General features: G+C 41.2%; 1 protein-coding gene across 1 annotated transcript in view; it reads right to left on the bottom strand.

The window, feature by feature from the left end:
* The window catches only part of PODXL2 (podocalyxin like 2), a 51,368-nt gene extending 49,326 nt beyond the window's left edge, over window positions 1-2,042 (bottom strand). The window contains exon 1 of the mRNA XM_070934361.1: window positions 1,900-2,042. Coding sequence (XP_070790462.1) covers window positions 1,900-2,042 — 143 coding nt within the window. The remainder of the gene's footprint in view (window positions 1-1,899) is intronic.
* Window positions 2,043-15,685: the final 13,643 nt, after the last annotated feature.

The following is a 15,685-nucleotide window of genomic DNA, read 5'->3' as shown; positions in this document are numbered from 1 at the left end:
TTACTAGAAATTAATACTTCTGTTGTTGCAGCCTAAAATTGCATTTTGCTTTTTTGCAGCCAAATCATATTGCTAGCTCCCACTATATTCACTTTGCAATTAACTTTTTCAGAAATATCACTACTAAACCATATACATGTGTATCCTATATTTGTGTATTTGATCTTTGTTTCCCAGTGAAGAACATCACACTTGTCTTTGTTAAATTCCACTGAGTTTTATTTCAGTCTTCTAGGATAATAGCTAATCCAGCTAGTTTTGTGCCATCTGCCAATCAAACATTCTAGTCACCTTTCATCCAAATCATTAATAAACATGAAGCTGAGGTTCCAGGATAATTCATTGTGACACCTCACTTTATATCAGTTTGATGAGGACTCATTGATATCTGCACTGATATCTGCAAAACCACTTCTGAAAACTGCAGGGTTCAGGCAGTCACCCAGGAGTCAACATTGACTTGATGTATATATGTGTGTGTCCATTTAATATTCATTTAATTGTTATGCCATCCACCCCACATTTAGTTAGCTTATCAATTTATATGTCATGGGATGTTTCAAGCAGTTGAAATACACCAACAAGCATACCCAGACTCTATTAAGTCATTTGACCAAAGAAATGAGACAAAGCTACCTATCGGTATTTGTGTTTGATAAATCTATACTGAGTTTTGGTAACAATTGCAAAATATTCAAAGTGTTAAAGATAGATCTTTTTATGATCTGCTTTAGAATCTTCCCAGACGCTGATGTTTCACCAATCTGTAGTTTGCTCCATCTTCTTTTCCCTCTTTCTCCTCTTCTACCAGCTATCTAGGATACATGAATAAAACCGAAGAAGTCTTTTTTAAAAAAATCATTCTTACTTTCCCTTGCATTGTCAGCTCATTCTGAGCATTTGTTTGCTTGGTGCCAGCTCTACAGTTTCAATCTACTGTCTGTTCTTCTCTTCTTTTCTGACCTATCCTCTTTTCATTTTTAGATCTTCACAAAGCTTTTTGGTAGCCCCACTGGCTTGTGCTGGCTTCATTTTTCCCTCACTGAAATTAAGTATTTGTAAGTGTGCCTTTAGTATATCCTTTAAGAACTCCCCCATCTTGAGCTCCTTTCACCCTTAGCTTCTCCTGCCAACATATCTTATTCTTAACTGTTCAGAGTTTATTCAAATCTGGCTAATTTTATGCCCAAGATGCACACTTGATTATCTAAATGATTCTGTTACTTCTACTTATTCAGTTAAATCGTCCCTATTTATTGGCATCAATCAATGCCATAAAAATCTATGTGGACGCCACTTTTACTGAAACTTTTGCCCAATGCTCCGTGTGAACCTATATGTAATGTAGAAACCCTGCTTTCCATCTTAGCATGTTGTACAAACCTAGCCACTGTGGTGAAACAAGCCACAACTTAGCATCATGTATTAAGAGAAGTTTTTAAAGTCTATGTCATCCCGGGTTGTGTTCCCACGACATTGCTTTTCCAATGATTTATTCAGGAAGGTCAGCTTTCTGGATTTGCTTGAGACACTGAACCCTAATTCAGTCATATTGGGCATAAAACATGTTCATAAAACAATGTGGTTGGCTCGTTTTTGGTTTTATGCCTCCTGAATAGAATAAAGAAGAGTTTTCAGGGGAAAAAAAAACAAACCAGCAGCGTCTAACTGACTGACGCAGCCGGGAGGAAAGTAACTTCTTACAATCCTGAGGTGACATCCTAGAGAAACCTTCAGGGAAAAAGAAATGCCTTTTTTTTTTTTTTTTTTGCCCGGCCAAAACGAAGACCTCCTTCCTTCTGGCGGGCTCCTCTTCCTCCCACCTCCCTCCTGACAAGAAAGCCTCAGTCAGGATCCCACCGGGCTCCCACCTCAGCAGAACAAATCGGCCCCTCTCACATTCGCGCCTTAAAGGAGCCCAAGGCGGCGAGCGAGCGAGCAAGGAGAGCGGCGGCGGCGGCAGCAGCAGCAGCAGCTAAAACCGGCCCAACTCCCGCAGGGGACGGCTGGAACCCTCCCACCGCGCCGCTCCTTGACTCCATAGGCGGCGGCAAGCAGGCAGCCCGGAGCCCCGTTCCCAGCTCCGTGCCGCCGCCTTGCCTCTTTGTCCAGGAAGCGTTGGAGTGGCTGGGTTCCGAGCGACCCTCCTCCCTCCTCCTCCCGGATCGAGCCTGCACGCGGGCTGAAAACACCCCATGCCCCGTTTTTAAGGAAAGAAACCCCCCCCCACAACCCGGGAAACGAGGAAAGGCTCACCCCAGGCCAAAAGCAGCCGCAGCGCCCGACGCCTCACAGGATTCATGATGCTTCCTTTCCTTCCTTCCTCCTCCTCCTCCTCCTTCAGTCGGACGTAGCTTCTGCTGCAGCAGCTGCCCACGGGGCTCGGCCCCTTCTCGTTCCTGAAGAGCCCTCTCTCTCCTGCCGCTGCAGCAGCTCGGGCTCACACGGCATCGCCCCCGCGACCCCCCTCCCTGGTGACTCGCAACTTTGCCTGCAAACCTCTCTAGGTCCTCCCTCCCTCCTTCCCTCTCTCCCTCTAGGGGAGCTCCAAACTGGAGGGTGTGGGCGTGGGTGAAGAAGGAAAAAAAAAATAAAAAAAAATCGGAGGGCTTTTACGGTTGCCCGATCAATACACGAACGGCTCTGATCCAAGGCCAGCAAGTAAATGCAGCATCCACATAAGCAAATGTGCATATAATATATACAGGCTGCTTGGCCGGTCAGACCCTTGGCGAAGCCATCGCGCGCATCTCTCTCTCTCTCTCTCCCCCCTCCCAGATTTAAAAAGAGAGGCGAGAAGCGAAGAAATAAAAGAAGGATGAAGGCAGGCAGGCAGGCAAGGGCTCTGGGCGGCCAGCTGCAGCGGCTTGGCTTGGCTCCTGGAAGCGACTCAACGCTTCGCCTCTCCACGCCCCCTCTTGGATCGGTGTGGCCGCTGCTGTGGGTCTCCCAGGTTTCCAAGATGCTGAAGTATGAAATCGTGTGCATTGCGCAGTGGGCTGCATTCTGCCCCTTCCCGGCTTTCAGTTTTCACCCGGGTCCTAGAGGGAGATGGTGCCGTGGATGCCGTCTGTTATTATCCGTCGGGCAACTTCTTAGAGGGCAACTAAGCAAGGCGTGAAACTCGGGTCTTTGCCTGAACGGAATCCACGAAGGTTGAGATCAAGTTGACGGCTGGATCACTTTGGGTGGCCGGGTACGGTTCATTTTCTTTGTCTGGCCTGGTAGGACTTAATTTTCCATTCAGGGGGATTCTCTGAAGTATGCCGTTCTTTCAATCCGCAGCTGGGGAAATTCTTCTGAATATTTGCCTAAATAGAAAACTCTCCCGGTGTCACTGCAGACCCAGCAAGGGGTTTACTCTGAACGCATTTCAAGGAGTTTACCATACATAATCTAATTTTCTTAAGAATGCGATATTGTGGATTGTGGGGGACGGGGAGTTGAAATTGTATTGTATTGATGCATCCCCCGTGTTGTTCCTCACTTGTTAATCTCTACCTATGCTAATATTACAACTCCCTCAAATCTCTGAAGAATGGCTTATAACTGAAGTCTCCCTTTTTATTTTACAAAATTATCCATAGGTACTTGGGCTATATCAGGGGCATCCAGGGAGATTAAAAAGTAATAATAAAAATGGTGGTAATTCCTGTGCAATGAAAGCTGCCATCTTGTTTCTTCCAAGCACCATCCCACCCTAGACACTGATGGGCTGCACAGTGCTTTATGTTTGAAAGAGGATAGATAATCTGGAGCTCAGGTAGCGCTGTTGGCATTTTTTTCCTACGCTCATGTGCAACTGAAAGGAAAAGTCTTATCTGACATCAGGATGCATTAACAGAAACCTTGATGAAGGTTCTCAGTTATCCAGGTAAAGTTGTCTGAAGGTCATGGCAACTGGACTTAATTTTCTTCTTAGTTTGAGACATTTCGCTGTTCATCCAAGCAGCTTCATTGTCAGTCAGAGCAAATATTGTAATGCATTTTGGGGAGGAAACCTCTGAGGTTGGTGCAGGAGGTGCATTTCAATGACTTTCTGCCTAACTAACGTGCTCTGTGTAATCAACTTCATGCCTTACTTCAGTGGTCCCCAACCTTTCTGGCACCAGGAACCAGTTTTGGAAGAATAACTGTCTTTCACAGACTTGGGGGGGGGAGGGGAGGGGATAATTTAGCACACAGCCTAGATCCTGTGCATGCACAAAGTAAGCTTCACTCGCTTGCCCACTGCTTGTGTGGCCTGATTCCTAACAGGCTGTGGACCGGTACTGGTTTCTGGGGGTTGGGGAGCCTTGTCTACATGTCCTACATGTCTTAACAGTTTCTTCTCTTCAATCCGCTTAATCTGGAGCCCCCAGGTTCTCTAGTTGTCTTTCTTAGCTTCTAAATCATAACTTTTCCTTCCCCATATGTTTCCATCCTAACCTAACCTAAACTGGCATGCTGTCATTTTGATCTTGCAGTCTAGTTTTCACCTTTTATAGGTTCTGGTGCCCTCCAGATGTTTTGTGTTACAGCTTCCGTCAGTTCCGTCCTAGTATCTCTTAATCCAGAATATCTGCAGGACACAAAATTGCCATCCTAAACAGTTTATGAGGTCTTTGCCTACAGAGATTGTAAAATTGATTGTTCTTAACTGGTAGCCCATCTGGAATTGCTCCTGCTGACTGAGACTTCTGGTATTTGTAGTTCAGCAATACTTGCAGAGCCTCCGGGCTCCCCATCTTTATATTTCTTTATATTTCTACATGAATACTACTGACTGCAAGAGCAGATATCAATTGCATGCAGGGCAATGCTGACCTTGTGTGGTATAGCAGCTCCTTTGAGCCTCAGCCAAAATGCTTTCTATCAGCTTCTTTTCATTCAAGGCTCTCCAAATGAGTGAACAAAAGAAGCACGAATCTAACGAACGTATTAATGATAGCTGGGGCCAGCTGCATTGGCAGGGAACAGAATTCTCAATGGGTATCCTCAAATTATTCAAATGAGGAAAAAGCCATAAAGGAGAGGATGTGTATGTTTAGAGATACGTGCTTTCCTAGGAAGTGTATAGTAAACAGGAACAGAAATACAGGAAGCGATCTTAAATTAAGTAGGCACTATTTCAGCATAATTTGTACTGATAGATAATTTCTATAGGATATAGGTGGCGTTAATGGATAGGGTGGGAATGAAGCAAGAGAGTAAAAGTAACTGGGCCATTATGAATTCCAAGAATGAATGAGAATGGTAGCTATCTGGTAGATTTAGCTTTCCCTTTATCAGATAACAAGCCTAACATTATCTATAAGACAATTACATTTTGCTATTAAAGCATGCAGATGATTTGCCACAGGACTAGGTTAGGGTAACAAAGAACAGCTATTAAATCCAGGGTGAATTATGTTATAAGCCATGTCATTAGAATTTTACATTTGATTTTAAGTGCTGTATTATTATTCTGCTATTTTGTTCTCCAATTCTCTCTAGTTATTCATTGTTTGAATAACTAATTTTACCTACTAACTTCAGATAAATGATTTAAGCATACTTCTATTCATACATAGCATGAAAAAGTACATCTAAAAGCAAGGCTGATTTTATTGTTTATTATGAAAGCTTGAGAGAATTAGTAACAAATACAAAGGGAATGAGATGTTTGGCAAATGGTACAGATGATTTCTTACTAGTGGTTATGTGTAACTTGGAATAAAATGGATAGGGAAGAAAAAGAAAAATGGAAGCAAAAATGAAAGCATGAATGTTGGAATTGAACATGCCTCAGAGTCCTTGCTGTCCACAAGCCTACAAAAATGGTACAAAGAATCTTGTGTTAACCAAAAGTTTGCATACCCTACTAAGCAAAAACAAGCAACGTATACAGAAACGAGACTGTAACCTACACAAGGCAGACGAGATACCAGTTATAGCAAAGAAACAAGGGGAAAAAAATGACAATAAAGGACCAAGATCAGAAATACCTAGCAGCCACCCATGCCCTCAAACTGAGCCCCACATTTGACTAGAATAGCATAGAAATAATCAACCAAGCAAACAACAGAACAGCCAGAGAATTCCTGGAAGTGTGGCACTCAAATAGCACTCACTCAAATGAGCCATCAACAGAACAATAGAACTAGATACAATTTACCACCCAATCAGGTGTAAAATCCAAACTATTCACAACAGACTGACAAGGTGGACCAATCAGAACAGAACTAACACCATGCCCTACTTTTAATAATGGGTTCTACATCAAATCACCAACCACCACGCCCACAAAATTCAAACCCACCCAGATTATAAATATAGCAAGGCAATCTTGACTTCTGGATTCTTGCATTAATGAAGTTTTGGTGAATTCCATAACAAAGTGAATTTTGATCTGGATCTGCAAGGGTTGCAGGTGTGAAAAGGATCGTGTGTCACATTTTTCAGTGTCATTATATTCAAACGGTCACTAAATGAATGGTTGTGAATTGAGGACTATCTGTATTGTCCTGGGCTTTATTGCCTTATATCTATGTTGCTTTATTTTATTGTATTTTTTTTGGTCTTGTGAACCACCAAGAGTTTTGTGATATAGTATATAAATGTATAGGATTGTCTTTGACAGAGGGACCCATTCTGTGAGACTGTGCCTTTACTTTGAGAGTTTAGGAAAACAATGAGGTTGCTACTCTTATGAGGAGCTTTGGGTTTGTTTTTTGTTTTTTTAAATCACAATTTAAAATGGCATGATTGTCATTTTAAACTGATTGTTTTTTCAGTTTTTAAATTTTTATGTGATCTGTTGAGAGTTTATGAAATTGAATAGGATATTAGTTAATCTTGGGATTATGCTGAGTGGTTTAACCAAAAAAAAAAAAAATACTAATGCACTGTAAGTTTGAAAAAGGAAAAATCCATTTTAGGGATCATTAGGCAAAAGATCAAAAATAAGCCTGCCTTTTGTAGATTTATGATCCTATTATTATTAGAATCCCATGTACAATTCTGGTTACTGCGCACCATAAAAATCCCGGAGACCTGGAGAGTCTGCAAAATATAAAAACAAATGAATAAGAGACAGAATGCTTTTGAGAAAAGGTTAGAATGCTTAGGACTATTTGTTTAGAAAAAGGGTAACAAGAAAGAGAAGATGATAGAGACAAGTGAGAAACAGAATTTTTCTCCCTCTGTCTAGTATCTTGTGAAGCTTAATGGAGTGGAAAAAAATTGAGAATAGGTAGAAATGAGGAAGAGGAGGAGGAGGAGGAGAAAGCATTGTTGAACTTCAAAACTTCAAGAGCCTTGATAGTACAGTGGTTTAGTGCACCCTGTCATTAACACAGCTGCCTGCAATTTCTGCTGGTTCGAATCTCTCCAAGGCTCAAGGTTGACTCAGCCTTCCATCCTTTCTAAGGTAGGTGAAATGAGGACCCAGTTTGTGGGGGCAATAAGCTGACTTTGTATAAAATATACAAAAGAATGAAGGCTATTGCTTAACGCATTGTAAGCCACCCTGAGTCTCCGGAGAAGGGCGGCATATAAATCAAATTAAAAAAAAAAAAAAACTGAATACCCCAACTGTAATGAAGATCATTAATTTAAGGAGCTTCCAAAGGGGTCAGTTATTTATTTACAATGTTTATTTTTTTATTTTCCCTTAAGTACAACCCTGAAATAGATTTAGAGAGCTTCATCAGCAATGCTTCCTGAGTAGGCATCTAGTTTCTGGTATGTTTCAGGCTGAATTGCTCTCATGTGTTACATGTAGGGAACCTGGGAGTTGTTAAGGATTAAGATAGAACCACATTAGGGTTTATATTAGTTCCCTATTTATTACTAAATCCAGTTCAAAATGCTGGAATAGTCTTTAAAGTCCTAATGCTGTAAGCTTTACAAAGCTGGAGGAAGGGATATTTCCCCAGCTCATTCTTGGCTGAGCCTTTGGGCCATTCCCCAAATGCTATTATTGGAAGCAGTGCATTGCACATTTCCAAAACGTCAGATATTTTCTGTGATCTAAGTTCTATCATAGAGACTGGCCAGGATTTTTTTTTGGCCTTAGTTGATAATAGTCAAGAACTGTTTCGGGGTGATCAACATAGAAGATAAGTTGAATTACCATTGATATATATATATAACTTCATACATCTCCACTGACTTAATATGCACAGACATAACTTCATACAGTAGTGTAACATTTTGAAGTGAACTCTCCAGGGTCCTGAAAGTGACTGGCTCATTTTTCCAGTCTCAGTGAGTACCCAATCTAGATTTTCTCATTGTGGGAGTTGTCTAAATGTATGGACTCGAACTCCCAGATTCTCCAGCCAATCAATGAGAATTCAGGGGATTAAAATCTGTATATCTGGATGTTGTTTTGTAATAATCCAGTAAAGATTGCTAAAGGCTGGCACACTCTAAAGCTAACTTTCTTGGATCCTGATCCAGAGCAGGAAACTTCAAATCATTTTCAGGTAATGGAATAATCCTTGGTTTATGGATGAATAGGAAAACAATCATATCAATTTTCCCTTTCTATACATTTAGACATGAAGGAGGAAATTACTTCTTTAAAGAAATTCATGCTGGCCTGACTTCTGAACATAAGTACACGAAATCCTTGACTTACAATGATAATTGGGACTGTAATTTTGCTTGTTATGTGATCACATGACCAATCCAATTTACAACCATTTTTACTATGGTTATTAAATTAACCACAGTGATTGTTAAAGTTAATCCAACTTCCCTCATTGGTTTTGCTTGTCAAAAGCTGGCTGGGAAAGTTGCAATTCATGATCATATGAATGTAAAACATGGCAACTGTTGTAAATGCGAGCTGGTTGCCAAGCACCAGAATTGCAATCACATTATAGGGATGTGAAGTTAATCACATTAACTTCAGATGGGTCATAAGTCACTTTTTCTGACACTGTCATAACTTCGAACCATTAAATGTACAGTTATAAGTTGAGGACTACCTGTATAGTTAAGAAATTTAAGTACATTAAAGAAAAGGGGAAAGAAAAGGATTTTGTCAGGGAAAGGAGGCAGCTGTATAATCATTAAAAACAAATGATACAATATCTCAGAAATCTTGATTTATATAAAACTAAACTAAGACTTATTTCAAGGTCAGTCTACAGAAACAAAGAGAATAATGGGAAAAAGGCAGAGAAGAGAAGCTAGAGGCCACAATATGCTCAGGTAGCTTTTGAAAGATTGGTGCATGTTCAGTCAAAGAACATTGCCACCCATGCCCCTTGCTTTCTTTTCCAATTTATTCTCGAATGAAAAGCATTTTCATGCAGTTGGAAGAATATCTCCATTTTCTCCCCACAAGGGTATTCTGAATGCCATTAGTCATGGTAGTCATAGTAATACCCTTCATGGGGATTCTATAAATGCATTAATACGGTAGGGCTAAGCTAAATTTGAATAATTCTTTTTAAATAAGGAAGCAAAATTAAGATGAACCATTTTAAAATATATTGTTCTCTATTTCACAGAAATGTTTTAAATATTTTCCTACATTACTGGCCAGCAGCAGCAGCTGCACAAATCAGTAAATTTTTCCCCCAGCTAGGGATCTTGTCAATTAAGCAGGTAAACCAATGTGGCAGTGCAGTGGTTCAGATTTGATTCCAAACAGTTATTACAGACTGTGTAGTAATTCGAATGTATCACCCTTCTGCAGCTCTTTAAAGCAGGAGTCAGCCACGTGATTCTGGGAAAAGATGTGGTTACTTTAAAGAGCTGCAAACTGTATTATGTTCCTGCACACCCCAAGGCATCTTTTCCAATTGATTCCTAAAGTACTGCAGTTTTAATGACCAGATATAAAGTTGGTTTTGCTAACTTAGCAACTTTACAACTGTCTTCCTATAATAATGCAGTTTGTTTTTCCCTGTAAAGCTTCAGGCCAAAAATGTGGTTGTGTGAAGGCAACAGCTACAAAAGTCAGCCTTTTGCTTAGTGTGTAGTGAAGAGTTTAAATCATATCTACAAGAAGTAGCAACTGCAGAGCAAGTGCAGAGCTGATGAAAAATACCCTGTGAATCATATCAAAAAAATGGGTATGGATTGGTTAAAAAGCACCTTGGAGATCAGGGGGAAAAGTACTGAGACATTTTGCACAAGACTTAACCCTGCTGTGAGATGCAGTTGGATATATTCAGCTTCATGGCCAAATAAAATAAACACACAGAAGTAAACACACTCAGCAAGGTCTGTCAGTGACCTTGCCTCATTAACATTTTATTCTGTCCTAATCACAGCTACCCAAGGACTTTAGGTCTGACTCCTAATGCAATTTCTATATATTTTAGGGATGTTTTTGTGAATACAATAGATAGAGAAGTATTACAAAACCATTGGAAAACTGCCAGGTCACCCAAAGTGAATTGATATAACATATTGGGTAGCAGCAGATAAATCAGAGAATCCTAGGTTCAAATATTTTTTTCAGTCTTGCTTATCCCAGAACAGACATGGAGACACGTCTATATCAATTCTGCTGCTCAGAGAAAGTAGGATAAAAAAGTAATAAAATTTGACCTTGTTGGATCTTCAGGGCCCAAACAAATATGAAAAAAGTGGGAATGATTTGTTTGAGGCTTCAGTCTGCCCTGGAAGACTGTTGACATATGGGGAAAAATGAGCCTAAATGATAATCGTATATGAGGAAATTTAGAACAAATATTTTCCTTTGATAGTTACCTCTGAATATACTAAAGTTTAATATATTATTTAGAAAAGTCATCTTAAACAGAATGCACAGTCTAAAAACAAGATAATCATTTACATAGTCTCTTCCAGTACCCAACAGCCATCCAACATGGGAAACCTGTTTTGGTATGTTTGCCTTGAAAATTTTCAAAGGAGGAGGGTTTGGAGATGTCCACCATTTGTCTCTCACTAAGGAAATGGAGAAAGTGGCTGTACGTGGTGAAAGCTGGGCACCATAAAATAAAAAAATACAGCCATCCAACATGGGAAACCTGTTTTGGTATGTTTGCCTTGAAAATTTTCAAAGGAGGAGGGTTTGGAGATGTCCACCATTTGTCTCTCACTAAGGAAATGGAGAAAGTGGCAATTCTTCAATACAGCAACCCAGATCAAATACAGAATTCAAGAGACAGCACTGAAAAGAGAAAATGTCTCCAGCTGGAAATAGAGCTCTAGAAAGTACCAAGCAATTGAGGTTCTCTTTATGAATCTGGCCCAGTGGCTGAGGCACCAGGCTAAAACCCGGGAGGTTATGAGCTTTATTCTCACCTTAGACATGAAAGCCCGCTGGGTGACTTTGGACCAGTCAGTCTCCCTCAGCAACCCACCTCACAGGGTTGTTGTTGTGGGGAAAGTAGGAAGAAGTATTAGGCACGTTCCTTATCTTGAGCTATTATAAAAAACAATAAAGTTGGGGTAAAAATCGATCAATCAAATAGACTAACCATTAAGATTGCTCAGCTAAATTTGGGTACCCACTGCTGAATTTCTGTACAATGTCATAATTTCCTGCTCTTTGAAAAAATGAAAATAAAAATGAAATAATTTTATGAGGCTCCGGATAAGTTTGATTTTTTTAAAAAACAAGCAAGCAAGAAAGCAAATCCATTCCAATAGGAAACAGGATTCGGTACCCTTCTCCAATAACATCATCTTATTGCTATCTCTTTCCCTGGCCTGGAAAATTCAGCAACAAATTTTGTTATTCATTAAGTACAAAATCATTGGCCAATCCTGTTCTAGAAGGTTAAAGACTTTAATGTGTGTGTGTGTGTGTGTGTGTGTCGGAAACATCCATGTTGAACTGTGCAAAAACTACGAAAGGAGAAAGATTGATGTTGCCTTTTCAGGCTTATACTTACCATTCATTTTCACCTATCATTGTTTTCTGTTCTTGAAAAACCTTATCAATGATTTTATTGTTGCTGGGTCGATTACTGTTGGATAAAGCTATGTGCCTCTTCCCCCACCCCTTGGAGTTTGTTATACAATTATGCTGACCAAAGGTCATGCTTGCTTTCCTATTTGTGTTAAGAAAACAGTATTTTCCCTTCCAACCTGAAGAAAGCTCTGAAAGATGGCAGAAAAGAGATGAGAGGAAGACCAGCAGCAAGAGGGATGGATGGAGGGATTAGGTTTATTAATCCAATTTATATGCCGCCCTTCTCCGTAGACTCAGGGCGGCTTACAATGCATTATAGCAATAGCCTGCATACTTTTTCGTATATACCTGCTTATTAGGTATAATAAGCGGTGCTGTTCTATACAAGGTTATTGTATGCCCCCACAATCCAGGTCCTCAATTTACCTACCTCGAAAGGATGGAAGGCTGAGTCAACCTTGAGCCTGGTGAGATTCAAACTTGCACTAATTCCAGGCAGCTGGCAGCTAAGTGCTAGCTCTTAACAGCACTTTAGTCCGCTGCACCACCGAGGTTACAGTGGTGATGGGTGCACCCTTGGGAGACTTGAAGAGATAGATTGGGGACAGATTGTCAAGAAGGACATTATCTATGCGGGCATCAAGAGTTGACAACGCCTTGAGTACACATAATCAATTTTTTAAAATGCAGCATGAGCATGCCAAAGCAGAATTGGCACTAATTTTGCAGTGAAGTACTTGAATGCACAGAGTTTCCTATATAAATATTGCCACTATCTGTAGGTAGCAAAATAAAATAAATTACCATAAATAAATATATAGTACATTTGATAATCCCACAACCTATTAAAATACTCATCTCTGCATGCGATTACACCATAGGGATGAAACATAAGTATGCACTACCTGCTGTAACAAAAATATTACATTATCTTCATGCAAGAGAGAAGTCAGATAATCATAATGGCATTCTTGCCTCTGGCCCTATTCTCTACTCTTGACTCAGTAAAGATGTGATCTTGCCTCAAGCCCAGTAGTAAACCAATAGTGAAGCTACAAAGATAGAAGCTCAAGATTATGGTCAAATTCAGCATCTCAATTTATACAGGAGTTTATGATACTTAACACATGGTACTATATCCACATGGAGAGAAGTAGGCAATGGAGTACCACAAGGCTCTATCTTAGGCCCAGTACTCTTCAATATTTTCATAAATGATTTAGATGAGGGAATAGAAGGGGAACTCATTAAATTTGTAGATGATACTAAGCTGGCAGGAATAGCTAACACCCCAGAAGACAAGCTCAGGATCCAAAAAGATCTTGACAGACTTGAACAATGGGCCCTATCCAATGAATTTTAATGTGGAGAAAAGTGAAGTTTTACATTTAGGCAGGAAACAAAAATCAAAGGTATAAGTGCAGATTAGGCGAGACCTGGCTCAAAAAGAGTAACTGAGAGGGACCTTGAAGTCTTAGTGGATGATCACTTGAATATGAGCCAGCAGTGTGTCAACTTTGGAGCCGTATTAGGTCAGAAGCTTCCATGCTGCCACCTTCTCATGTGTGGGAAAGTAGGAGGAGGGATTTAGTAGAGGGGTTGTCTGTAGACATAATAGCATTCTTCCTATCGGTCAAGGTCAGGGCGATCCTGCATCTGGAGGAGTGGTCGGAGTGATGTCTCGAGATGGGACAGCGGTTGATTGGAGCATGTGATCGACTGAGGACTGAGGGGATGGTTTTGGGGGTTTTGATTTACTGAGGGAAAAACCGGACCTCTCAGATTCAAGTTTTCCCAGATGTGCCAGTGTACCTATTTTAGTAAATAGAACTTTGAAAATGCTTGCTTCAGAGTCTTTACTTGGAGCTGGGTGTGTGTGTGTGTTTCTGGAACGCTGACACTGTACAGCAGCAGCCAAAAAATGTAATAGAATCTTGTATAAACAGAGGCATAGATCATGTGAAGAATTAGTACTACTTTATTTATTATTTATTTATTTATTAATTCAATTTGTATGCCGCTGTTGTGACCCCGACTCCCGAGCCTGTCCTAACAGAGGAGGAGGACTCAGAAGGTGATGGGGAGGAACTGACAAGGCCTCCCTCTCCAGGACCCTCCTTTCTGGCAATGCCTGTTCTGTCCCCGTCTCACACACGCACACAAACAGTCAGCCAGGGGTTAAATAAAACTTGCAGACAATAAATTCTTTCAATAACAGGATTGGCAGCAACCCAGTAGCTGCTTGCCAAGAACTTTACTCACAGAGGGAGGTGTTCCTCCTCCGTCAGATAAACCAAAACAAATACACAAAGTCAAAAAATTGTCAAGTCCAGTCCGTATTAAATCCAAGGCAGGCAGATAACGTAGTTTCAGAGATACAATGCAACTTGCTAGTTGTTTAGTTTTGTCCATCACAGACCCTGAATGGTCACCACACCCCCTTTTATCCCCTGTGGGGTGTGGTCCAGTAACTCAGCTTAATCTCTGGCATGCCTCCTTTTCTGCTACATGCGCTTGTCTCTCCGACACTGGCGTGGATCCAGGCAAGACTTATCTCCGTCACTGTCCAACTGCGACTGCTCGGCGATACCTGGCTCCTGGCCAATCTCTTCTCCTTCGGGAGACACCTGAGGCATTGCCAGAGAGGAGGATCCTGGAGAGGGAGGCCTGGCCAACTCCTCTCCTTCACTTTTGGAGCCTTCTCCCTCCGATAAGACGGGCTCGGGGGTTGGAGTCACAACAATTCCTGAGGTTCCATCCAAAGGCCAGGAGGAACAGCCTGGGATGTGCCAGGAGGAAGGCATATCAGAGCACCAATTGATAGGGAGCGAGGATGATGAATCCTGGCTTGATCCCAGGCAGTGTCGGAGGGAGAAGCGTGCACAGCAATGGAAGAGGCGTGGGAGGGCCAGAGATTGAGCTGAGTCATGGAGCCACGCCCCACCAGGAATAAAAGTGGGTGGGATTACTCTTCAGGCTTTGTGATGGACAAAGTTAAACCCTGAAAGTCACATCGTGATCTCTGAAACTCGGCTTGGATATATTTTGGACTGAACATTGACTAAACTCTTGTCTCATGGATAATTTGTTGCTCCTGGAACGGACTGAAGATAAGTCCTCTTCTGCTTTATGGGAGTGAAAACGGTCTTGGCAGGCATTCGGCAGTTTGCTGCCAAAACCTTGGTCTGCCAGGAATTCTAATCTGTTTACCTAATAAAATATTGGCAGGCATGCTTGGTATTACGTTTGCCTGTGTGAGGAAGGGGGACAGAACAGACGCCCCTCTCTGAAGACTCAGACTTTATAAAACCCTAGTAAGGCCACACTTGGAATACTGCAACCACTTTTAGTCACCATATTACAAAAAAGATGTTGAGACTTTGGAAAAAGTTGAGAAGAGCAACTAAGATTATCAAAGGCCTGGAGACTAAACCATATGAAGAACGGTTGCAGGTTTTGAGTTTGGCTAAAGAATAATTAGGGGCGACATGATAGCAGTATTCCAGTATTTGAGGGGCTGCCACAAAGAAGAGGGTGTCAAATTATTCTCCAAAGCACCAGAGGGCAGGACAAGAAACAATGGTCAGAAACTAATCAGAGAGAAGAACCTGGAATTAAGGAGAAATTGTGGAACAGCTTGCTTTCAGAAGTTGTGGGTACTTCATCACTGGAAGTTTTTAAGAGACTAGTCACTTATCTGAAATGGTGTAGGTTCTCCTGCTTGAGCAGGGGGGCTGGATTAGAAGACCTCCAAGGTCTTCCAGCTATTCTATTCGATTTGTCACTTAAAGAGTTTTAAACTCTTTGAAGCATCTCTTG

The sequence above is a fragment of the Pituophis catenifer genome, unplaced genomic scaffold (assembly GCF_029215685.1).
Source record: "Pituophis catenifer annectens isolate HBS135680 unplaced genomic scaffold, rPitCat1.0.hap2 SCAF_2, whole genome shotgun sequence".
Taxonomy (NCBI): Eukaryota; Metazoa; Chordata; class Lepidosauria; order Squamata; family Colubridae; genus Pituophis; species Pituophis catenifer.
The sequence above is the reverse complement of the archived record's forward strand: the minus strand, read 5'-3'. Positions and strand labels throughout refer to the sequence as shown.